The sequence below is a fragment of the Pan troglodytes genome, chromosome X, assembly GCF_028858775.2.
Source record: "Pan troglodytes isolate AG18354 chromosome X, NHGRI_mPanTro3-v2.0_pri, whole genome shotgun sequence".
NCBI lineage: Eukaryota > Metazoa > Chordata > Mammalia > Primates > Hominidae > Pan > Pan troglodytes.
Genome location: NC_072421.2, coordinates 65,273,482 through 65,300,257, shown reverse-complemented (window position 1 = coordinate 65,300,257; position 26,776 = coordinate 65,273,482). Strand labels below are relative to the sequence as shown.

The window sequence follows — 26,776 nt, the reverse complement described above, 5'->3', positions numbered from 1 at the left end:
TTTCACTTCTTTTTTTCTCAACCTTACAGCGATATATATTCTGACCCTATTCTCTCCCACCCTGCTGGTCAGCATAATTTTCCACCAAACCCATCCTATACTTATTGATGTTAACTGTAACAAGTTGACAGGTCGCTTTTCTAGGCCCAGAGCTGTGTTCCCAAATTCTGTTTCTAGTAGCATGCTTACTTCTAGCCCACTACTTAAATTTTTTTCTCTCTCGGGCTAATTTTTTTCAGGCCCACAGCCCATGCATATACACATACCTGGCTTAAAGTTTAATCTGATGCCTGGAAGAAACCCAATATAAAGTGCAGAAGTGGAAGAAGAATCCTGGGACAAGTGTGAGGTTGCAGAAACAGCAAATCAAAGGTCACAGTGACCATACAGGCTTATTGTTATCCCAAATAAAAATAGGATTCAGAACGCAGCCAATTTCCTGTCATTTGCATTTTACTCTTTATTTGAACAATGGTCAGACATCAGAACTTAATACAGGAGCACTATCTTAGATTACACTTTAAGAAACATCAAAACTGATGAATTCCAGATTTCTACTCTGTCTTAAAAGAGAATTTTCTTACTAGGATAGTCTGGAAAGGGAGAAAGTATAGTTTATGAACTCCTAAACTGGAAGATAACTTAAGAAGTCATCTGATCCATCCCTCTGTCCAGAGTCACATCTAAATTATCCATGCTGTACAAAAGGCAAGAAAATAGAAGAGTTGAGATAATAGACAGTGAAAGGAAAATAATAATAGCTTTCAAAATCATAATCTCATTTTACCATTTACAAATGCCTTTTTATCCCTCATATTACTTAATTCTCTTCCTAGTGAGATATCATTATCAATATCTGTGAGGTAGTGATTATTGTCATCATTTCCATTGTAAAGATGAAGAAAATCCAAGTTTAAAGAGGTTAAGTCACATGACTGAAATCATTAAAAGGTGTAGCCAGGCCTTGACCCCAAATCCTCAGGGGAGAGATGATGAACAATTGTTATCATAGCAAAGAACTAGTCTTTTCCAGTGATATATGTGACAATTCAAGGCTTTCACTCTGAGATCTAAGTTATTTCTGCTTAACCCAAGGAAAAAAGAAGCCTTCATCCCCCTTCCCCACCTCAACCTAGTCCTTGAGTTCCGACATTCTTTTATGCCCTAAACCAAACTCTTGGCTTCATACCTGGTCAGGGTGAGCAATGTTGAAGCTCTTAGTGATCATCAAACACCTGGGAAGATGAAAAAAAAATAAAACCAGTAGGAAAGACAAAAGAATAAGAGTGTGGGTACTTTGGACTAGGTAGCTTTAAGAAGCTCAAAAATCAACCGTAAGGGGAGGCAAAAGAAAGCTTTCTTCAAGTCTTCAGGTTTCTCTTTTAAAAATTCCAATTTCAAATGACAGTGGCAACCTAGATGTCTTCTACGCTTCTCTATTGGGATATATAAAATAGTCCCTCAGTCAGGGCCAGGAACTACAGGGCATGCTCGAGTATACAGCTCCTCCCCTTGAGGCTTGGCTCCACTCCTTGGCTGTGTAAGCAAGGGAGAAAACAGAGGGGAAACTGGCTGCCTGTATCCAACCCCCATGCACACCAAAGGCATGGCTGCCATGTCTAATTTTAGGCCTCTCTGCCTTGAGAGGACTCCTATAATTCTCTTTTTAACAAAGCACAGGCAGTGATCTCTGGGAGGCAGATGGGGAAAGCTCAATCAGGTTTACTCAAGTTGAGTCTGCCCTCAAAATGTATATCAATGACAAACTTTCTCCATGGGATCCTCATGGAAGGCAACAGTGAATACAACAGAAGAGGACTCTGTTGGCTGTCAGGACAAAGGCCAATGCAAGTCTACTCCCAAATTCATGTCAATTAGAAGGCCTGGGAGAGGAAAGTTGATTTCATTTTAACATACTAACATACACACTCTGTAAGGCCGTGAGCTAAAGTTTGCTTTGGGGCATATGGAAATGAAAACAGGTAACTTACAAATAGAAGAGGCCAGTTGCTTACAAACTAGGCAGGGGAAAAGATACTAACAGTGGACTTCTTAAACACTTAATTTGTAGTTAACAAGCATTTTTTGAAGACTTGCTGTATGTGCCTGCCAAGAGAAAGTAAGCAACACAGGCATGTCCCTTGCCTTCATGAACCTAAGTAGAAATAAGAAAGACAAATTTGAACATGTAATTACAAGTGTGTTGAGTACTACTAGAGGGAAAGCAGCCCAGAGTGTTATTGTAGTTTCACTTCCAGAATTGTCCTTGCTCTAAAAGCAATAATATGAGGGATAAGAAAGGTAGACAGAATAGGGATGATCTTAAAATGACAAACTGTCCACCCCACAGCTGACTTCTGACTGAGAACACTCTGCGGATGGCAATGGGGAAAGAAACATAGAAAAAGAACAAAAGGGAAGAAAGGAGATGGAGAATAAAAACCAATTGTGAGGCCAAGTCTATTTAGTCAATGTCCTGGGGCATCAGCCGGGCATCAGCTTGTCACTATCACATTCTGCTTTTTGATAGAGGAAAATTTGCCTGAGCTGGTTATTCAGATGAAATTGGAAGAGCCAAGGGCACTTTCATAAAGGGTACCTGGGGAAATTGCCAGCTAGCATTCCCTCCCTCTCTTGCTCTTCCAATAAAAACAGGCTTGATGATCCCAGGCTGGGCATGACTAATTGTGAAGTGCTGGGTGGCGGCTGTTGTACTGGCCTGCATGGCCTCAGCGCTTGTCATATTTCCTTACAAAGTGCTTTGGGATACCTTGAGAACAGAGGCACCACCAATCATTCTGATTCTAGTCTATATAAAGCCAAAGAGTTTGAAGCACCTCCTTTTAATCAAACAGTGTGGGGACATGGGCAGCTTGAGAAATCTGCTCCCAGGACAAGTCTGAGCCTGGTCTACTCACCCTTGAGATGGATTTGGGTACAAGAAGCAGTACAATGCATGACACACACATGGGCTCCAAGATCTGGAGTTTGCCTTCATATGGAGTGTGTGCAAAGAGCAGTTGAGAGTGCTGGCCAAGATATTGAGTAACAGCCTCCGATGCTCCTCAGAACATTCTGTACCTGCCCACTTTGGAAGCCCCCAGAATTGGGAGGGTGGAGTGGAACACACGGGGCCTTGGAAGACAGAAAAATAGATAATCAGTCCTTGCAAGAGCAGTGCATTTCAACATGGAGCAGTAGGCAGACTTCAGAATGCATGCCTGTGAATAACTACTGAATGTCTCGGGGGACAGGACTGGGGAAGGGGAAAGGAGAGAAGCAATATTTACTGAGTAGCTTCTAAATTCCTGGTGTGGGATCTCATTTTCATTCTCACAAAAATCAGGCAAGATGGCATTTTAAAATTTCACTTCAAAGAATAAGAAAAGTGAAATTCGGAGAAGTTAAATCATTTGCCAGGGTCACACTATGAGTAAGTATAACCCAAATCTAGCCAGTTTCAAAGTCCATCCTTTTCTTTTTTCATTTCATTCTGGAAAGGTAGCCTTTCCAGAAGCATTCTGACAGAATTTCCTAACATGCTAAATGTGGTTATCATGCTCAAAGTCTGTGTCTAAATCAGAAAATATTCTGGGACTTACACATATTTTCAGCTATGCTTTGGAAAATGTCTATCCATGTAGATGCAGTAATAAATAAAATCTGTACTGGAACCATCTTCTATCACCAAAAACTGTGATTTTCAAACAGGCAGCTCAACTTCGAAGGAAAGCACCCAAACTTTAAGGCTGCTTGTCTGCCCTTGTCCTAGCTTGCCTTCGCCCTGGAAAGCATATGGATAGCCAAATAAATGAAATGAACATTAATGAATACTTATGCAGCATGAATCATGGCTGGCTTCCAGCAAGGATGCACACATTTAGGCAAACATCACACATTGGCACCACATTCTCCAGCTGATTTTCCTGCCTCCTGGCTGGTCCAGTGTGACCCAGTAGACAGAACAATGGACTAGGAGCTAGGAAGATCTGGGTTCAACTCTTGCCTCTCCCACTTCCTAGCTGTATGATCTTACTAAACAAGTAAGTTCTCCTACTTGAGCCTTAGTATCCTCATCTGGGAAATGAGAATGCATATTTTATAGGGCTATCCTGATTATTAAATATGACAATGGGAAGGAAAGATCTCATAAGTGGCAGAGCTATAGAAATGTGCAGAGGTGCTAATATTCTCACTTGGCAAGCCAGTGCAATCAACAAGTGAACTGAGATTGATAACAGTGAGCCTCTACCCTTTCAATAAGGTAAAAAGTAGGAAAGTGTCATTTCTTATCCTAGTCTTAAATAGAAGCAATACAGCTAGGGCCAACTCTATAACAACTGGGTCTGGAGTGGGCATTAACTATGTTTGGGGCCACTCTTACACTGAACTCAACATACAAGAACCATAAACTTCCATAATACCTAAATAATAACTGGTCTCTGCATGCACCTACCAACCGTCTAACCTCATCTTCTAAAATTATGAGTTTTCATTTGGCTGTCCTTTTCAGAGAGAAAATTGGAAGCCTGAAAGGTTGAAGGTCATTCATTAATTCACTCAACCTTCAAATATTTACAGATTGCCTACTATATGCGAAGGGCATGAGTTCCAGAGATGGAGAAGGAATTTTCATCTCTCATAGAAGTGTAACAGCAGACAAGTGAATAGACTAATCACAGGAAGAAGTGTGATAAAGGAGTTACAGACAAAGTTGGTATAAATAAGGGAGGTGACATTTGAATTGGGATGTTTCCAGGTGAAAAAAGGAAAGGAGCATTCTAGGCAGAAGGAGCAGAACATGCAAAGCCACAGAGAATTGAAATGAAATAGTAAGAAGTTCTGTGTGACTGAAGCACAGGATATGTGTATGTTTGTGTGTTTGGGGGAAGGAGGGAGAAAAAAGTAGAAGGAAATGAAATGGTCTTATATGGAGGTGGAAGAGGCTGTCATCTCCAGCCATGATTTGAGGGGTACATAGAAAATTATGCTTCCTCAAAATATCTATCTCCACACACTTGCAAATTATTGAAATTTCATCCTGAGTAATTCATTATTTTGAATGATTCAGGCTTTCTCTATCCTTCAAGGGTCTTCTCTTAAAAAACAAGTACCCTCTTGAAAAGCCACTGGGAGCCATAGCAGGAACAGCAGCTAGTCAGCTGAAAGAAAGAAGAACTTGCAAGAAGGAGATAAAGGAAAAGGTCTGGAGATATGATGCAAATATACAAAAGGTACCCTTAACTTTCTTTGTTTTTCACAGCAGAAAGCACTGACATAAAATTATAGTGTCTGTTGTCATCCATAAATATATTAATAGTATATGTGGTGATTTACGTGCTTTGGGTACAACAGTGTTCACTGGTTGTGTTATGGGCTAATCACTGTCCATGCACTGCCATGATCCATCCACAAACTCTTCCCTATCTCCAAACGTTGTGACCGATAATGGTATGGTGATTTTTAAACCTTCTTACTTGTGACAGAGATAGGCTATGGTTATGGAGCAATCTGGCATGACTCAAATCCTTGAATTCCTCGGCTTCACTAAACACTGTACTGCAAGCTTATTGCTAAGTTACCTCAGACTTCTCACTTCAGGTATATGCCTTTACATGGGCAATGAACAGACCCGACTAGTCATTTGAGTTATAATGTTCACTATGGACTGCCAAGTGATTGATAGAGCTGAGGTAGTTGATAATGTTTATAAAGGAAGCCAAATGACAAGTTATATCATGCTATGATCCACTTCACATTTCCACCCCACAGAAACTCAGTCCATATTGCTTATTGTTTTCAGTAATAATGTTGATACTGAATGATAAAGAATACTGAGGTTTATGCTACAGATAGTTATTTTGCTATCAACTCTTTTTTTTTTTTTTTTTTTGACAGTCTCACTCTGTCACCCAGGCTGGAGTGCAGTGGTGCAATCTTGGCTCACTGCAATCTCCAACCTCTGCTTTCCAGGTTCAAGCAATTCTTCTGTCTCAGCCTCCTGAGTAGCTGGGATTACAGGCACGTGCCACCACACCCAACTAATTTTTGTATTTTTAGTAGACATGGGGTTTCACCATGTTGGTCAGGCTGGTCTTGAACTCCTGACCTCAGGTGATCCACCCATCTCAACCTCCTAAAGTGCTGGGATTACAGTCGTGAGCCACTGCGCCTGGCCGCCATCAACTCTTACACTTTTATACAAGAAAGATAAATTCTCACTGCTGAAGTGATCCTAGTGAGGCTACTGTGAGTTCATGCCCTTCAAAGTTGGCTGAGACCTAGAAAATAAGGTTACTCACAGTTTAACCCCAAACCAAAGAAGGACCTGCTCTACCCAAAAAGTATTAGAAAAGTCAGCCTTGCAAACAAAGAAGCCTGGGAGAGTTGGAAGACAATATGAAAATAAAAATAGGAATATGCCTTTTTTTTCTTATATTTTCCCAACCTTTCTACCTTCTGATTCCTGAGAAAAGGTTATCAACAGTTACCAAGTTATCCAACGAAGAGGACCATCTGACAATAGAAAAACAGGGCAGTTAATTTTCCCATTCAAACATTTACTGAGTGCTTGGCTCAATAAACTCTTATTTAGAAACAATAATTACTCAAATTCTTATAAATGGCAAAACAGGAGTCAAATGCAGATCTGTCTGAATCCAAGTCAAGTACTCTTGCAATAAACTCAACACATTTAGGGCCTACCTCTGGATGAAGATTCAAACCTACTTTTCCTCAACCTTATCTCCAGAAGTACTTACTTAAGATCTCCACAGGAGCCTATTCAATTCACTTTTCTTCACAAAGACCATAGCCAGTGTTGTCTCTGAACTTTCTCTTATACCTCTTGCCTTGAAATCGAACTCCATCCTTTAAGATAGAGCTCAAGTTCTCACTCATCCATGAACTGTTCCCCTGGGTCAATGAATGTGGAGAGTGAGTGATGGAGACAGGGAGTTTCTGGGTAGGGAGGGGGCCTCAGTGAACAGTGGATATAGACAATATATTTTCTTTCCAGGATCCCCAATAAGTAGTAACAAATGCTATAGAGTTAATGAACATCCAGCAACTATTCATGCAGTAAATATTTGAGAACTACCTCCTTTCTGATTTATTTTATATCTGCTAACTCATTTCTCCTTGATCCAGATGACAAACTAGTCCTGTGCTTTGCGTTTACTATGTGAATAAGCAGAAAGCAGGAGTAGTCTGTGGGCATTTCCTAAACATTAAGACCAAACTGACACCAGAAAAACTTCACCAGGATTTTCTAGGGGTCAGACAATACCTCAAAATGTATAGATCACATGTGTATTCCTAAATTCTGGCCAACATATGTAGGATGTAGCTACTCAACAGTGTGCTTCCATCTTCTTGCTAGTGGAGAATTATATATCATCAGTGACTACACTCTGACATACTGCTTGAGTCCTAATTGTTTTTTTTATGGTTGTTGAATACATCTGGTGTGTACAATGTTTATGCCACAAAGTACATGAAGACTTGAATCTGAATAAGTCTCTATCTAAAGGAGAACCAGAGTGGTTAGCAGAATGACCATTGGCAATCAGCTTTCAAAACCAACCTCTTGACTGACAGTGGAGAACTACCTCTCAAATCACTCCATTAGCACAAACACAGACTCATTCATCAACAAGCAAAATATCAAGCACTCACAAGTCTTGCAGCCCCATGGCAATGTAATGGCCATGCAAATACCAAAGAGCTGTTGTATCTAGTACCATTTTCATTCTATCACTCCTGACCTTTGCAACAGAACTGAAGATTATTGCCTTACAAAGAAACACTGCTTGAGGAGTTTGGGAATTTTTACATAAATCAGAATAAAATGAAGCATGTGAATAGAATGTGTTTCTTTTATTGAAATGCTTCATTTGAGGTATGTGCTATAGAAAAAGCTAATAAGTGGCTCCGTGGAATAAACAAGTAGTTCTCTTACTCTCCCAGGCCTCTAGCTGGGAAGAGAGATTTCATAGTAGCCTATGGTTCATAAATAAATCAACTTTACAGTTGACACTTTTTCTTTATAAGCAGAGAGGAGTCTCAAGGGTTCTGTACAAAGTTATTGAAAGTTGATGAGCACCACCACTTTCCTTTCATGTATGGCACTGCTGTTTGCAATGACCAAAAATGAAGCTGCCACTTCTTTCCTTGGGAAAGAAAAGTTCTCAATGCTCTCACATTTTTGCAAGTTTTTCTTCCAAATTATCTCCATGTGATAAGTCTTCACTTTTAATCCATGTTTTAATATTGAAATCTTATATAACCTTCTAGGCCCATCTTAAATGCCACCTTGGGAAAGTATTGTGGTGGATACGGGAGTGGAGAAGTTCAGCCACAGATTTTCAATTATAGCTATATATGAAAATTGCTTGAGTGAATTTTAAAAATACAGATTCCTGGCCTTCATACCAGACCAAATGAATCATAATGTCCAGGAATAGGAACTGGTACAATTATTTTTGATTCCCTAGGCAATTTTGGAGCAGACTCATGACTGAGAATCAGTATCTTTAGTTTCGTGTAATAGACCACAAAGTCAATAAAAATGCTTAAAGGTCCTCTGGAGGACCTGAGTATGAACAACGACTGAAACAGATTAAATCAAAGGCAATTCTGTCTACTTACAGTTGACTCCACAAGCTTCCTTTTGCTAAAGCCAACACACATCAAACATCCTCTTCCCATGGAGAAAATATCACCTAATCTTTCCTGAAAATCAACAGAGAAGTTACCATCCCAGGGCTCTGGAGATGCCAATTCTCCTGATCAATGTGATGCAGAGATACTGTTAGCACAAAAGAATGTTATGTGCTCCTGCTCTGGTCATCAGTCAAAAGGGGCAAAGACAAAGATGAGAAAATTCAGTCCTTAGATTAGTAGTATATCAAACCTTTCTTCTAAAGATCCCATCACTTCTACACAACCCAGTAATATCTTAGTCAGAATCAGAAGAGATGCAGTATGTGTAAATGTGCATACATTTATCACTAGAGTTTTGCAAAATAGATATGATACTAAAAAGCTGTCAGGAAAGTAAACTTTAACTGAATCTGATCTTGCCACTGACTTAAATTACAGAATTAGAAATGCATTTTTATGTTGGGCAGATGATCTTTCAAACAAATGAGATCAAGATTGGGAGGAGCAAAGGAGTTAAGATAGGTAGTCCAAACCCCAAGGCAAGCCATGTACTGGTACTCTGGCACTCATTCCAGTAACTGAGAACTGTATCCTTCACATTCTCCCTTCCTAGAGTCTTGTAAAATTCTATTATTTCTTTAACTAATAATTTCTCTTACCTCTGTCGTACAGGGTAGGAGAATGAAAACCTTATGGATGCTGCTTTTTTCTCACATACCTTCCATCCAATCTAGGCTTAGCGGCTTACTGGCTGTGTAAACCAACCTCTTTGAGAGCAGTTTCCTCATTTATAAAATGCGAATATGTTAATATCTTGAATATCGTGAAGAATATTACAAAATTTCTAGCATAGTGGTTGGCATATAGGAGGCAGTCAACAAATATACAAATAGTGTACATTACTAATATACACTATTTAAAATGAGTAATTATAACCATAAACCTCTCCCTATAGAGGGCAAAGATGAGGTTTATGGTTAAGGACAGTACCAGAGCTGAGAGCCACATGCTGGAAAGAAGGCCTGAACATGACATAACTTCATAGGTTTGAAAATCATATAAAAGTTTGCATTTTTGACTTTATAAATGTTCAATATTTTTTTCAATATTGAAATTTCTTGCAATAAGATATGCCTCTTAAAAGCTCACATTCTATAAGAGGTACATATAAAACATCACATTCTGTATAAGAGGTACGTAAAAACTTCTTGAAAGCAATTTGGCTCATTTTCCATGATAAACCCTAGAAATTGCCATGTGAATTAAAGATTTGTTGTGGGGCCATGCTAATCCTAAAAATATGAGAGAGGAGTAAGGAGAGGAGGGAAAAGGACAGGAGAAGAGACAGATAGCACTGGCTATACGTAAGAATCACTTATGGGCTTTTAAAATGTATATACGTGCTAAAGTTTAGACCTGGAGATAATTAATAAATAGATTGCCTTGTCATTGTTTTAAAGATTCATTAATGATTCTCATGTCCAACCCAGGTTGATAATTCTTGGCTTCGATTATTCAACTAAGAGTTAAAATATAAACTCTTCTTTATGACTTATTCATTCAACAAATATTTACTGAGTATCTTCTATGTGCCAAAAAGTCTGATAGTGCTGGGAATGTATATAGGAGTGAACAGAGTATCATGGTCTCTGCCCTCACAGAGTTGACAATCTAGTGGGGAAAATGGATAATAAGCAACAGAACAAAAAAACTCATTCATAATGACAAATTGGAATAGGCACTTCAAAGGAAACAAACAGAATGCTATGACAGCAAGTAATGGGAAAAGGAGTAGAGGTAAAAAAAGAAGAAAAAACCAGAGTGGTCAGGGAAGGCTTCTTTGAAGGGAGAGCTTTTAAGCTGAGATCTGAAGAGTCAGAAAGACAAGTCATGGGAATTGCCAAGCAAAGATGATACCTTTAGATTCAGTAAAAAGTACATTCAAGTTATAAATGAGTAACTAGCGAACAACTTTCCATCCTGTGGCCAGAATAATAGTAACACTTTAAAGGTAATTTTATAAGTTTCCATATTATGGAATATAATTATCACAAAAGTAATAATCATAGCTATTCTTAAACCACAACTTAATGAAGGGCCATAATAAGGAAATCCAAAGCTGTGTATATTTTTGACAACAGATTATTATTTGTAGAAGTAATTATTATGTGCAATATAATTGTTATTATGTTACATATCTCCCCTGTAAAAACAATAAAAGACAAATGGAGGGAAGAAATTTTTTCGTTAGGGTTTGGTCAGAAATCTCTGTCAGGGCTATGAGGCAGTAAATCCCCCCTGGAGATGCTTTTTTTTTTCCCTTGAGGATCTTTAGAGAAAAGACAGACAGCCATATGCTTAAGATGAACTAAGAACTGTGGAGTTGGGGAAGCAGGATCTGACAAATACGCATGAGAACTGATGAGTGGTGGCTGAGGAAAGGCCAAAATAAGACCAAAAAATGGCCACACCACTAGCGATTGGATGTTAGGGTCATGTGCCAACTGGGAGAAAGAGTAGCAGACTAACAACTTATGGTACTACTCAGAGAAGGAACAATTTAACCCTTTCAACCTCCTGGGTGCTGCCATTTTGTTGTGCAAAAAGGCTGAACAGATGAGAAATTACAATGTTTGCATTCATGACACCTGGAGGAAAACAAACCTACTTACTATTTTTAAACAAAAAGAAAGGCAGTTTGCTCATGTAAGAGGAAGAAACGAAGAGAGCAAACGAGAGTGAGGTTGAGCTCAAAGCAGATTAAATATGCTTTAATAGCTGCATAGAAACCTGAAGCTCATAAATTTTCCTTCATGTGCCTAGGAGGACAGGGAATTGCAGATTTATGAGCTTCGTGTTGGAAATCTGTAACTGTATCTTCAACATTATACAACACTTTTTGAAGTAGCATTCCAAGGACTGCCTGCTTGACATTAAAGAAAATAACTCAAGACAATCATCTACCACATTTTCCACCCATGCTTACAGCCCTTTCTTCACTCAAAGTGCCTATTTTGACATCCCAACCCTTTTCTGAAGTAGTGCTTTTAGACAATACAAAGTAGCCTTGCAAATTGCTTCAATAGAAAGTCTACCAGCCCCGAAAGTGATAGGTGTCTGCCCACCCAATCTTCTGCAGTCCTTTCCACAGATTTCAGTGTCCTTCTGAAGACAAAACTGCTTGCCAAGACCACTAAATGTATTAAGATATTCAACGACAATGTTATAGGCACACTAACACAAAAGGCAAGTCGCTAAAAGGATATTCAAGACAAAAAGCTAGTAAAAGAATACGTTGCCACTATGCCTGATATAATGAAGGAGAAAAAGAGCTACGTTGAGAGAGAAGACCTGGGCTCTGGTTCAAACTCTGGCACTTTACTTTGTGAATTGAGACAAGTAACTCTATGTCTTTCAGCCTCAGCTGTCTCATCTGAAAAATGGAATTGATACTGACTGTATGCTTGCTTCAGAGAATGTTTATGAACAGATAGTGAAATAAAGAGCATTAAGTACTTCTAAAGGCACAAAACAGTATATAAGTGTAAGAGATTATTATTACAAGAAATTTCTGCTAGGTAATAGTATCTTCAAAATGTCAGATAACCAGAAGAAACTATCAATAATTATTAAGCACTTATGCCTAAATAAAGCAGAATATAAATGTTCAAAGTCCTTTCATTTTCCCAGCCCATTCTGTCTATGCACTAATTTCATGCCAGATTTGACTGCAAGAGTAATGTGCAGTTTCAAAAACCCAGTTGCCCTGTGCTCAAATACAAAATATGAACACTTATTATACACCAGGAACTTCACGTTAATTACTTCATTTTGTCCTCACAATAATTTGAGAAGGTGGGTTTTTACATATATCACCAATAAAGACTCAAGAGAAACAAAGTAACTTGCACAGTGACACACAGCTAAGAAATAGCAAAACCACTATTTGAAACTAAAGTCTGTGGGATTTTAAAACATGCTCTTATTGTTTTTACATGGGGTTTCATGATTTCCCACTTGAGTTTATTTTATTTTTAAATCACCAATATAAATTGCTTAAAAACAAGGAGGGTATTATTTGTGCTCATTGTTTCACACACAAGTACATAGAGACCAAACATAAATAAAAAGTACATTTGGTAGATATTGCTGGTACTTCAAAGTATTCCAGAGTTTTAGTTGAGATACTTCTTCAGCCAATTGAACCATATTAAGATGAATATGCCAATCTGAATAAAGCTTACTTACTTTTCTACCAGTTTCATATCCCTTTCCTCCCTTGCCTCTGCTTAGGTATGCATAAGGCAAAACAAAAAGAAAAGATCCTAAATCCAACCAAGCTAAAGTAAAAAAAACACAACACAAAGTATAGAGCTTTAAATGTAGATTCTCCTTGTCCCAGATAAGTTTGGGAAGTGGGGGGCTTCAGTGCTAAATTTCTGACAAATTTCTGTTCTTGGGTTGCATTCTCAGCAGTGAAGCCAAGGTCACTTAGATTCTGCTGGCATTCATACCCAGCAAAGTGGCTAATGCAGCTAAGATATGTAACACCAGTAGAACAACACAAATGCTTGCTAGAAAACATCATATAACTGTGAAGTATCATCCCTAAAATGACAAACATCCAAAATATATTGTAAAATCTTACAACTCAATAATGCAAAGACAAATAACCCAATTTGGAAATGAGCAAAGGATCAAAAAATATACAAACGGCCAATAAGCACATGAAAAGATGATCAATATCCTTAGTCTTCAAGGAAATGCAAATCAAAAGCATAATGGGGTCCCAATTCACACCCATTGAGATTACTATTATCAAAAAAGCTGAAAAGGACAATGACAATAATGAGTGTTGTTGAGGATGTGGAGAAACTAAAACTCTCATATACTTCTGGTCATAATGTAAAATGATTCTGCTGCTTTGGAAAAATCTGGCAGTTCCTCAAAAGATTAAATGTTAAGCTACCATATTACCCAGCAATTCCACTCCTAGGTGTATACCAAGGAGAAATAAAAACAGATGTTCATACAAAAACTTGTACACGAACGTTCATAGCAGCATTATTTAAAATAGCTAAAAAAAGGATGAAAACAACCCAAATGTCCATCAACTGATGATTGGCAAAAACAAATATGATACATTAATACAATGGAAGGAATATTATTCAGCCATAAATAAGGAATGAAGTATTGGCAGATGCTACAATGCAGATGAACCTTGGAAACATCATGCTAAGTGAAAGAAGCCAGATACAAAGGGTGACATATTGCATGATTCTGTTTACATGAAATGTCCAGAATGGCTAAATCTATAGAGACAGAAAGTACATTTGTGCTTGCCTAGGGTTGAAGGGGACAGGAGGTGGGGGAAATGGGGAGTAACTGCTAATGGGTAGAGGGTTTCCTTTTGGGGCAATGAAATTGTTCCAAAATTGATTTTGATAATTGTTGCACAACTCTGAGCATCCAAAAAAAAAAAAAAAGAGAGAGAGAGAGAGAAACCCATTGACATTTACAGTTTAAATGGGTATGCTTTATGGTACGTACATTTTATATTAATAAAACTATTTAAAAAGACAATATGGCTCACATGAAAATTTACCACCAATTTTTTTTCCAAGAGAGAGAATAAAAATAGAAAAGAAAATAAGGGTTATGCAGCCAAGAGTTACAAGGAGGAGATAACCACATAAAAGGTATTCCACCATATCCACCAGCAACCATCCTCCTCTGGTACATCTACCTGAGTAGGGCTTTCTCTGCTAGCTCTCAGCACACCAGCTCCAAACACCAAAGTCTGGAAAATAAAATCCTTTATTTCTGGTGGCCATTTTACTAAAAATATGACCTCTGAGGCTGAGACCAAGGTATCCAAACGTGGATAAGTGTATTAGGAGAAGGATGCTTGCCAGCCTGTCTTTCTTCCTTTCGGTGCTGTTATTTTCAAATAAATTTTTCATTAAGTGAGAAAAACAGCAAATGTTTAAACTGTAGCTCCCAAGGCACAAACTCATGATTTAATTCTCTCTCTCTCTCTTTTTTTTTTTTTGTCCATGTACACATTCATTATGGTAGCTCTTCCACAGGCACATCAGAAGATAGGTATAGTGCCAAGAAGTTATAGTTGGGCTCAAGCAACAGCAAACGAATTCTAGTTGTCAACTATATACAATGGAACCAAATAGGGTATTCCACAGGAAAATGAAAATTTACAGTAGTACCACTGAGGATGTGAAGTAAAAGCCGCATCTAACCAGAGAGTCCAAAATACCCATATTCCAGCTCTCCATGAGGACTTCCTGGTCTGCAGTCATGTTGCTGACATGGAAGCACACCCATGTATCTTTCTAATGAAAGAATACTTTTTGACAAAAATTCGAAGTCTCCCACCCTCCATAGTTTGGCAACCAGATGACAGAATATCTTTCCTGTATAGTATACATAAAAACTCACAGGTTTTCTGGACATTTCAAATATGTTTGTTTGACTTTTTTTCTCATAATTCTGATTCTGACAATGCATTTTTCTCTTCCTTTGCCTCATTTGTCTTTTTCATGTGAAACTTAAATAAAGCTTTAGTTGAAAATTGAGGTGATATTTACCCAAATAAAATTTATACCAGTTTCCTACACAAACAAAAACAAACCAGATAAACAGAATAGCTAGAAACACAGCCCACTCCAAATAGACACCTCAAATATAAGAGGTAAAGGAAATAGCATGTGAAGTTACTAGCAAGCTAAACTGTTGTATTACATTTCTGAGAAGAATGGGATATTCTTTTATGTCCAATTTACAGGGAGAGGAGAGACGGTTATTCTTTTAAATTGTTCTTCCTTCAGCCATCAGCCCTTCTCAGTATCTGAGTACAGCTCTTAAAGTCTAGTTTCTGAAAGTCTGCACTGCCTTCCTTTAAGCATCTGGACACAAGCATTTCATTTCTTCTTCTAAACAAAAGCACTATTTCTTTTAATGCTATCCCATTTTGATAACCCATAGAGTTTTTGGTGTATCCGCATATCATACGATTCCATACAGATCCTAAAGTCACAGTACAAAAGTTCTGACTACAGCCAAGGCTAAGCTACCTACAATTATTTCTACACACTCTCAATGTTTTGTAATAGAAAAGAAAAACTCTCTGACCTCTATAATTGTCAGGGGGAAAAAACAAACTCATCACTTTTAAGAAGTCAAGGATTTCTAAGGATATTTGGACCTCTTTCAAGGTTTCTTTTCAAAGGATGGGTGGCCCAGTTTTTCCTTTTCTCTCTCCCTCTCCTTTTTAAAAATGAATTACAAATACTTCACTATCCCCAACCTGCCCCACTCCCACTGCTCAGTAGGCTTCTTCATGGAGCTTTGAAAATGTGTTAAATCTTGGCCCAATTCTCATACCCTCAGCAGACTTGTCTCCTCTACATACATTCAGTGCACTTAGCAAAGATCATATGTCCTACAAAGAAACATTTTCTTATCCTTCCTCATATCACTAGTTAGAAGTCATCCCCCCCCCCCAGAAAAAAAGAAAATTGGCTCTATTATTTGGGTTTATCTTTGTGGTTTCCTTACTGTTTGGTGCTGCCAGAAAGTCAGCAATTTAAGCTTATAGTTTCAACCTCATATTGAGAAGTAAAAAAATGCCGCTTTGAGTTTTATTAGTAATCATATGGCCTCAGGCTAATTTCTTCCTTCCCAGCAGTTGCCACACCTCTATGAAAAGGGGCAGTTTTACTGACATCTTTCCCTTTGCTTGGATTAATTGTAGCACCTCTCTTTTAGGAGAATCTATCTTCTAAAGCCTAAGGAGCAATTGAAAGAAATCTAGAAAACACAACCTTCAATTCAACGTTTCTTTATCTCAACACTACTTCCAAAGTTCTGGGGATGAGAGGCTAAACTTCTGCTACAAAGCTAGTCATTGAAAGCTGAGAGGCCATAAAGTCAGATATGATGGCAGTCATTGCCCTAGGCTCCATGGCTGGGTGACATATGACAGGTTAGGGAGTAGGCTTAAGCTAAAACGGGGAGCACAGAGACTGCACACGTTCAAACTAGCCCAATGGGTCATTGGGGCACTTGAGTATATTTCCATTTTGATATAGGGTGTTTCTGGAATACAGTCTTACTTACTTACTTCTGGAAAGTGTGTAAATGGTTGCTGCCTCTGTTGTTTTAGAGGGTGGGAGGAGAAGGGGAATGAAAGCCAGATCCAAGTCTGAAAAAATGCTGGAACTCATCACCTTCTATAAAATATGTCAGGAAGGAAACATAGGTAGTCACTAGCATTTTCTTTCAAACTACCCTCTATGGGTGGTGTTGCATAGGCCTTCTATAGTTGAAGTGAAGTAAACCACCACTTACAAGAATCCTATGTACTAATGTGCTGGCAAGGGCCTTAAAAATTATCAACTCCTATTTTCCGTACACTTCCATTATGTTTTACAAATGGGGAAAATATAAGCTGGAGAATGGAAAGAATTTTGTCTTCTTCAACAGCTATAAGATCCAGAGCAATGTTAACCCAATTGTGAAATGTATGCTACTGGTAGAGTGGTGAGATGAATTTAGGTGGTGCTGCAATAAACTATTTTTTAGTAGTTATGCTTTATTTTAATCATTATTTCTACTTCTAATTATTTCTAAAACTTTCATAACAAACAGAAATGATGAGGTAAAACCACGTGGTCTACAAATTCAAAATTGATATTTACTCTGACAATAACTCGCTGTGTGACACTGGGAAAATTATTTTGCCATTCTGGGCCTCAAGAGACCCTATATACAATGAGGTAGTGACAATGCCACCCTCAAATTGTTCGCCAAAGGGTGGTAGGGCAAGAGCCCCATTCCATCCACCCAGTGGGTCAGCTTGCAGTGTTGTGCTGTTACTCAAAAAGGCAATAGAAATGTATTCATAATTGAAGGCTTGAGACCAGATGACCCTGAGATTTGAAGGGTTAGGGGGGACTTTCAGAAGTCAGTCAGTGCAGCCCTCTACATAAGACCTCAGAAAACCAATCCATTTGTGCCAAACCTGCTGTCCCTAAATGGATAAACGTTAACGGGCCATTCAGAATAAATAGGACGATTGGCCTAGACTTCAAAAGAGCAAGATAAATAAATATCAACCCAGGGAAGAATTGGTTCCTCCATCTTACTCTATCTTTCTAACTCAAAGCCAAATTATCTAAGGTTAAATAATTCATAAGTACTGTTTGAAGGTACCAGTATTTTAGTTGTCTTTGATTGCTTTTCTTTAACTTGAGCATTGTTAATGGCCCTCTAAAAGTGTAGAGCTTTCATTTGAATGACCTCCAGTTTCTGCTTTGTAGAATGGTTAATCTTAGGGAGCAGAGATTAAGGTTGGTCAGCAGACATCTATACAATCATAAAACAAATATTATAGGGAAATAACTATGTGCTGAGCTCAAATTATCATCTATCACATTCTAGTGGTAGGACCCTGGCCCAGTTAATTTATGTCTCTGTGTCTTAATTTCTTCATCTATAAAATGAAGACGAAGATTCTTACCCACGTCATTCGGCTATTGTGAGCATTAAAATGTCAGAACACTTTACATGTACGTAATAATTTTTTGATAAAGCTGGATTGTTCCTGGAAAGGACCAATCTTAAGCACAACTGAACAATTTAAAAAATGCTGACTTGTATATGTAACTATTTTTGACTACCCATGATAGGTTGAACTAGCCAAATACACAGTAGAGTTTCCTACCTGAAAATAAGTAATCTCAAGGCTTACCCTGCAGTCTAATGATCTACTACTTACAACTCGAAATTTAGTTTCCATCATACCAGTAAAACAGAAAAAAACGGAATTGATAGTTCATAGAAAATCACTATAAACTTTAAGAAGCTGTCCTTTTCCTTTTGTATACTGGAATTTTCAAATCTAATATTATATTGATAAATGAACCAACATCTGAGATCTCTACTTTGTTTAGAGAATATAAAAAGTATCTTTATTATAATATTTGATGTAATAAGAGTTTACCTGATATTCTGATATAGATTTCTTTTTTAATAATTAAAGGACAATAAGGAAGTCACTACACCCCTGAGGTCATAACAGCTGCCACTTAAATATTTGTTGACTAACAAAATTGAACACTCTATGTTGCATGTGCAAAGCATTAATAATTTTTACCACGGATATATCATCTCAGAAAAGTAGTGACTCCTCTTCAATCCAATACTCAGCCTCCCTCCCCAGAAAAGGCAGAATCAGAACTGATGAATTCTTTCCTAAACAAAACAGAATGGCCAGGGTTTGCAGGGTTTGCTTCAGAAGACAATCTCAGAATATTACCCTAACTGAATAAATTTTACTATATGAAAAATCCACCCTATTGTCCTTCTTTTTCTTATTTTTTCCCTTAAATAAGTGAGAAGTTTGTCATATGCAATCATTTGGTAGCTACTGAGACAGGCTTTATTATTACCATTATAGAGATGAGAAAATCGAGGTTTGAAATTATCAAGGTTGGCTGCAATGTAGAGCCCACATACAAATGTTTATCTTCTGACTGGAATCCAGCATCATAGACTTCTCTGCATTTAAATCAATACAACAAAAGAAAAACTCAATTCAACGGTCTGAATTATAAAATAGGATAGATTCCTCCTCGTTTTTTTTTAATTTTCATTATTTTACATTCAATAATTCTAACTAAACCAAAAGAGCCTGTTTTATCATAAAACAGACACAATGACTTAATTTTATCATGTCAATTTTATGTAAATAGTATGTCTAAGGTGTTTGCCAATTAAAAAAATTATTTGAATATCGGAAATATCCCTCTCCTAATCTTACAGGAGGATTAGGTCAAAATATTTATGAAAAATTTGTACTCTTTTTATTGAGCATAATTCAGTTAACTTCTAGATATATGTTCCCTTAGCACAGTACCGTATTAATTTCCAACACCTAGACAATTTACATGTTTCTACTGAACCTAGTCTTTTATTAATGACCACTTCCTTCTCAGGGACTACCATAATTGTGAAGGAACTGTATGTACTCTTAAGCAGCCTGCATACACACTGGACAACTGACATCACAGACTGACATCAGAAAAATCATGGTTGCGCCCATTAAGCACCACAGATACACTGGGAAGAGAGCAGAACTGGCATAAAGAACCCCCTGCCCATATCAGTGGATCAGTGTGTATGATGTTTGCAGTGACACTTAACAAGCTCTCTTTAATATTGTGCAAAGAAACAAGTATAATAAATGAGTGAGCCACATGTGGAATTTCCTTCTTGCTGTGGCAGAACAAGTCCAGAAAATAATATAATCAAAGAAAGAAAGAGAAACCAAAAGAACAGAAGTTTTAAATAGAGGTGGTAACCTTCCATCAGAAAGAAAGAGGAGAGCTGGTCTCTTCCTCATCCCTACCCCTCCCCTTACTGCCTTCCTTATATGGTCACAGCAGCCCAGGACAAGGAAAGATCTGGTCCTGCTAAACTTCTCTCTATGACCGTCACCTCTCCATTTCCTGTGCACTCCATCCTGAGCCCCTGGCTGACTCCATTCAAACAAGGAATATGCCCATCTCTCTGTTACTTTTCATTCTCCTTTTTATCTGTACTCCATGTGTTCTAAGTCAACCTCAGAGCTCTTTGTCCCTAAGATGCCATCTGTAGTAACACTTCAAAACAAAAACCCAAACAAAACCAGAAAAGTAACACCTTCTAACCCAGTAATTCTTATCACAAAGAAGAATTATCACAATAATTCTTCTTTGTGATAAGTCTTATCACAATAATTCTTATTTGTGATGTCTTATCAGAAATAAGACTTTGCAGTACAAATAAATGCTTTCTCCACCATCAATATGCTGAGTTTTAAAAAGAACATAGTTCTTATGCAGCCCATATCTTACAAATTTACTTCACTGACATCATGAAATTAATATGAAAAGATTTATCATCTAACCACTCATTTCTCAAGGATTCTCTACACACAACTGTCCTGTTAATAAAGACACACTGTGCATAATTTTTAACTGACTCTTTTGACATCCTACATGAATAAATTATGCACACCTACGTAGCAACACACTTTTAAGTACCATAGCAGCTGGCAAGCCAGAAGATAACCAAGCAAGTAAAAAAACGAAACGTGAGTTATTTCACAAAATAATCTGGTAGATTCCTTGGAAAGCAGGTGAGCTTTTTATGAACCCGGTGGGTGCATATGCACAGACGTAGAGCCAACAACACAGACACAGACAGAAGCCAATATACATAGACAGCTACACAGAAATATCTGGTCACAGAGAAGCAGAAAGATACATGGATGCGTACACATACAATGAAATGCACACACAGGGACAAACACAGGGACAGCCAACACAACTGACTGCAAACACAGACAGTTCTGCTTCTCAAAGACAGAGTTGGATATGCTCACTCATACAAACTAAAACATGCACAAAAAAGATAAGAAGCCAATTCTAGTGGATATATACAAAAACATAAGCCAAAAACTGCAAAGGCCAAGAACTGCAAGAGAGGGATATACACCCAGAGAAATACAAACTAAGATAAGTAGGCGGATACATTAGAACATATACACACAGAGACACATGGAGATGGGGACAATAGGGGCATAGAAAAAGACATACCTAGAAGCAGTCACACAAAGAATGGCTATGACATAAACTGAAATAGTCACCCCAAAACAGTCTTGCTTAGACACACAAATTAAGATGAAAACAGACATAGAAATCCACACACCGACAGAAAGAAACAGCTGTAATACAGACACAGTGATACAGTGGCCTGGAGTGAGAGATATCCACATAGACAGAGACGTGCAAACCCAGGGGAAAAAATACATGAAGGCACAGAGACACAAAGACAGAACTGGTAAAAAGAGACCGAGGCACATTGACTTAGCAAGATACTCGATTACACAGAGATACGAACACAAAAGAAAAGACACGTTCCCACTAGCAAAGCACACAGGGTAAGACACTGTTTCTGGATCTCTGTGTGTCACAACTGCTCAGAAATGAACTCACAATAACAGACACACATACCCTGGTACACAATCACATACAAATATCAAACCACAACACATGTGCAGAAACCCACAGTTGTTCCTTGCACAAAGGCTGAAAACGGGAAGACACCATGTATGCTGCTTACTGTCTCTAGGGGTCTTGCAGGTAGGCCAGTATGCATGAAAAAGGCAATCTTATCATAGCGAATTAAGCGCTTTTTGCATTTTAATAATAATGAATTGCTCAACCCCCAACCCCCCCACACACACAATCCCCCACCCACACTGTATTCTGCCCCAAATTAGTCAACATGCTAAGATATTCAAGCAAGCTAGTCTTGATGCCTAATAGATAATGTCATGGCTGCGTAATATTAGGTCACAGTCCAAACCTTACAACACTCACTACCCTAGAAACTGAGTTCTAAGTTTTCAACTGAAGAACCTCCCACCTGTGAAGCCAGAGTATCATGGGAAAAAGCGACAGGCAATGTCAGGAGCACTCTGCATTCGTTTCCCTGGTTCCCTGTACAAAGTCCGGTACAAAGCCAGCCTCCAGCAGCTTCAGGCAGGCATTTGCATAGGCAAGAAGATGGAACAGATGACCTCCGAGGAATCCCTCTCTGCTCGCAGCACCTACTGGAGAAGAGAGCAACTTGGCAAATCAGAGCTGATAAAACATTCTGCAATACACAGTGGGTTGGGAAGAGGAGGGACGGCACAGATAAGCAAACTAACATACCCTCCTGATGCCAATTACTGCCTTGTTAATTGCCAAGATTCAAATGTGATTTCAATAAGTACAGTAGTGTGAAAATATTGCATATAGAGATCAGAATCCCTCTGACTGCCAGGCCTCTGAAAAATAAAAACCAAGGGGAGGGGCTGGTAATATTCCCACTTTAATTGGAGTTGGTACCGCAGAACCCACTGTCCCCAGAGTGCAGTAGAAAGAGTCAAAATCACTGAGATCAAAGAACACCCTAGCTGGAAAGGGCATTTAGTTCTGACCTGGGAGCAGAAGCCCTCGATTTCCAATCTGAATGTGCCAGTAAAGTGTTTGTGCTTGTGAACTTGGTCTAATTCCCTTTCCTGTCTGGGTTTCAGTTGCCCAGTCCATACGAAAGGGAACTGACCTCTAGAATTCTCTCTAAATTATGACTATTTCTGATTCTTTGGCATAAACTTGCCCTCTTTCAACCCACTGTTTTGAACTCGTGTCTAGCGAAGAAGCACAATTAGTCCTCAGAAATGGAAAGAAGAGTAATGCTTTTCACCAAGTTGACAAATGCCTGCTATATACAAAGAAGGAAAATAGACGCCCAGACACAGACGTGCCTACTTGAAATGAGCTTCTAATGTTAAGTTTGAATAAATAAGAGGGCTTTGTGGTATGGGAGGGAGATTTGGAGGGGCTACTCTGCCTGCCATCTGCTGACCCCTGAATGCATAACCCTCTTTTCACACTTGCTCAATGAAGAAGCATGCCACTGCCCTCAGCCCCGTTACTACAATTGCTAAGTTGCTGGTACAAGGGAAAACCCACCCCTTACACCACACATGCACAGGCTTTTAGAAAAAACAGGAGAAGATTTTATCCCTGAAGTATAGGATTTAGTTTGTGGTAATCAAAACGGCTACACTTTAAATCTATAAGCCCTTTCTGAATTTACAAAATACTTCTAGACTTAATGTTTCATCTATATAATTAGAATTTATCTTCCAATCTGCTGATAAGGAAACTCTGACTCAGAACTGTTGACTTGCCCAAAATTATACAGATAGTAACCCACAAAGTCTGGACACAAACCCTAGTATTTTAAGCGTAGGTCTGCTGCTCTTTCAAGTACTTTAGTCTTCTTCACTCATGGTCTTCTTGGTAGACTTCAACCTCTCCTCCTACCTCAGTCCAGCTAGAGGGAAAGAAAACCCTGGCATGAACTCAGGGCTGAAAGGAACCCAGGTCTATCTCCCACCTCCATCTCTGCACGGAGACTAGGGAAACAGGAGGAGGTGTGGCATTTGGCTAAAGGACTCTTGGAAAGGAAGGGAGGAAAGCCTTTCCTCATCACCCTCCATTACTCTTAGTCCTCAGGGAACATTGTGGGTAAGTTTATGAAGCTAAGGAAGTAAAAAAGAGATGACAAGTTGCCTAGGAAATTCACATCCCAAACTCATTTTTCCTGAATTAGCTGTGACTTTGATTTTCCATATTACAGTTAAATAAGGCACTTAAAAGCCTGGATTAAGACTCTGGGTCCCAGTACCCAGAAAGGCTGTAAAACCTTTTCAGAAGATTATTAAGAGGACGCTAGAGAAGAGTTACGTTGAAGAGAGGCAAGAGGCTTTGGCTGATGGAGGGTACATTTAATGGCCTCTATGAAAAATAAAGCTGAAGTGGTGTGGAATAGTGAAAACAGCAGTGAGGCCAGGAAACAAACAAACAAAAAATTGAACAATCAAAATTCAAGTCCCAAACTACCAAGTTACTTACTATGTGATCTCGAACAAGGCATTCAAGTCTCTGAAATTCAGTTTCTTACCTATAAAGTGGAACTAATAAGAGCTACCTAGGATCAAAGTAAAGATTAAACAAGAAAACAGAGAGACAACATCTAACATTGTACCTGTCACTGACAGGTAAATGCTCAAAAAGAGTAATACTTGACCAGAAAGAGTTAACCTATGACTGGAAGGAGCCTTAAGTGGCAGGTTTTCAAAGCAAGTGGAATGATGATGCTCCAAGTCAGCTGACCATTTACTTGGAAAAAATCTAAAATCAACTCTTAAACAACAATCTTTGTCACCCCCATACTCTACTCAAATACATAACCAGAAAGTTGGGACTCACCAGGACCATTTAAGGCCCCCCATAGATCCTACTTAACAATCTCGCAGCCCCATCCATCATCACACACTCAACCTTCACACACACAAATACACACACAGAGGCTGAAACATTCCACTTCTGTTCTTAGCAAGACAAGATTAGATTAAAATGCAATTTCTCGTAAGGCTTCATCTTCATTTACCCCAAATAAAAGACACCCCATTTTTAGGATGTCCATAGTCACTGAAGAATATAACTTGAGATTTTGCTAATGGCATTTCACAAGTTGCTGTTCATATGTTTACTACTGAGATGTCAGTCCCCAGTCTGTGAGATTTTAGAGGCCTGAGATGGTATCTTATTTCTCTTTGTAGCCTCAGAATCCAGCACAGGGTTTGATAGAAAGTTGGTACTCAGGAAATGTATTGATGAATAAAATAATTAATTAGCGAATTCACAAATGAAATGTTCATTTAACTGACATTGCTAAGAATGAAAAAAATTTTTCACAAGTGATAAATCTTCAACCAAAAGTTGGAAAGAATGTTCCCAAATGACATATATACTCATTCATTCAATAGCAAATCTGAGCTGTGAACTTGAAAAAAGTTGGACTTACTGTCAAAAATTAATGGTCTGGGGCTGGGAGCAGTGGCTCATACTTATAATCCCTGCACTTTGGAAGGCCAATGGAGGTGGATCACTTGAGACCAAGAATTCAGGACCGGCCTGGGCAACATGACAAAACCTCATCTCTGCTAAAAATACAAAAATTAGCCAGGCATTGTAGCACATGTCTGTAATCCCAGCTACTCAGGAGGTTGAGGCACGAGAATCACTTGAACTCAGGAGGCAGAGGTTGCAGTGAGATGAGACCTTGCCACTGCACTCCAGCCTGAGTGAGACTCTGTACCTCCAACCCCCCAAAAAATTCACCAAATCCTGGTTCTGTTGCTTATTGTCTGAGTTACCTTGGAATCTCCTTTAATTTCCTCCAGTCTCAGTTTACTCATCTGTGAACTAAGGATTTGATCCCTGTTGTGCCTACCTCCAAGTTGATTTTGAAGAGTAAAAAAGATAATGTGTCTGAAAGTACTTGGTAGATTTCAAGCAATTTATACATCCTAGGAATTGTAATAACTTAGTCTCAAACATGCTCATTCGTTCCACTCCCATTTTCCGGTCCTCCACCATGTCTCTTACCAACTAACTATAACAAAGCCAGCCTCTAAGTCCTTTGAAAACCATCGATAAACAAAATGCAAGAGGGAAAGGAAAAAAGAGAACTAGGTCTCCTGCCAGCTCAAGCAACTTTTAGCTTACCTGATTTCTTATAGATCCGGGGCATGGCTGCCTGAATAAGTCAGTGTTGCCACCACTGATAAAATATCTTAACACCAATCTTTTAAAGTCATCCAGAAAGCATCCTTCATGGATCCACCGTGATTTCCCTTCCTAGAAGTGGTTTCAGCAAAGTAAGGGTCTGTGAGGATGGTTTTGATGGCAAGGAGATGGCACAGTGAAAGTGGAGTGGGAGGCTGTGCCACTGTGGGAAGACAATCTGAGGTGCTAGAGAAGGGAAAAGTAGATGAAGGAAAATGGCGGTGGGCAAAGAGAAGGATAGTTGTCTCAAACAAGAAAGAAGATTGGGGTCTGTGGAACAGGGTTCAAACAGGCCAGGACCAAAGAGAAGCTCCAGGTTTTGCTAACTTTTAGGACTACAGATTTACAAGATGAAAACCAGGGGGAAAATTGGAAACCCCAATGTGTACCTATAATGAACAGTTGATAACTGCTAATTTCTCCACTAATAAATTTAGAAGTGCAGTGGAGAATAAAGTAGAAAAAAAATTATTTCACTTTCTAGCAACTGTCATATGCCATGGTAACAATGCATGTGACTGAAACTGAAAAGAAAAGAATTAAATGAACCCATCAACCTGACACTTCCGTGCTACTCTCAGCTACCAATAGCAGGGGCATTACAATTTCAGACAGCAGACACACTGGTACGACTGCTCCTTCCCTCTCACCCTTACTCTATTATACACTGAGGAGTTCAAAGTTGATAGAATAAGAAGGCTTAGTAGATGCTCTCCAGAGTCGTGGGAGATGGAAGTGGATCACCTTGTTTGTTTCCATGGGAGAAAGCCAAACAGATTTCACCTCTCAACTTACTCCCCCATAGACTGGGGTATAGTCCTTGCCTCTTAGGATATGCCAGCCTGCTCTTAAATGACTCA

General features: G+C 38.7%; 1 protein-coding gene across 6 annotated transcripts in view; it reads right to left on the bottom strand.

Moving 5' to 3' along the window:
- AR (androgen receptor) overlaps window positions 1–26,776 on the bottom strand; it is a 184,727-nt gene that overhangs the window by 137,683 nt on the left and 20,268 nt on the right. For 2 of the 6 annotated variants that reach the window (XR_002941296.2, XM_054676212.2), the window contains exon 2: window positions 22,156–22,342. Coding sequence is in view for 1 of the 2 variants with exons in the window: in XM_054676212.2 (XP_054532187.1) it covers window positions 22,156–22,175 (20 nt within the window). In the remaining variant the exon portion in view is untranslated. 6 annotated transcript variants of the gene reach the window in all.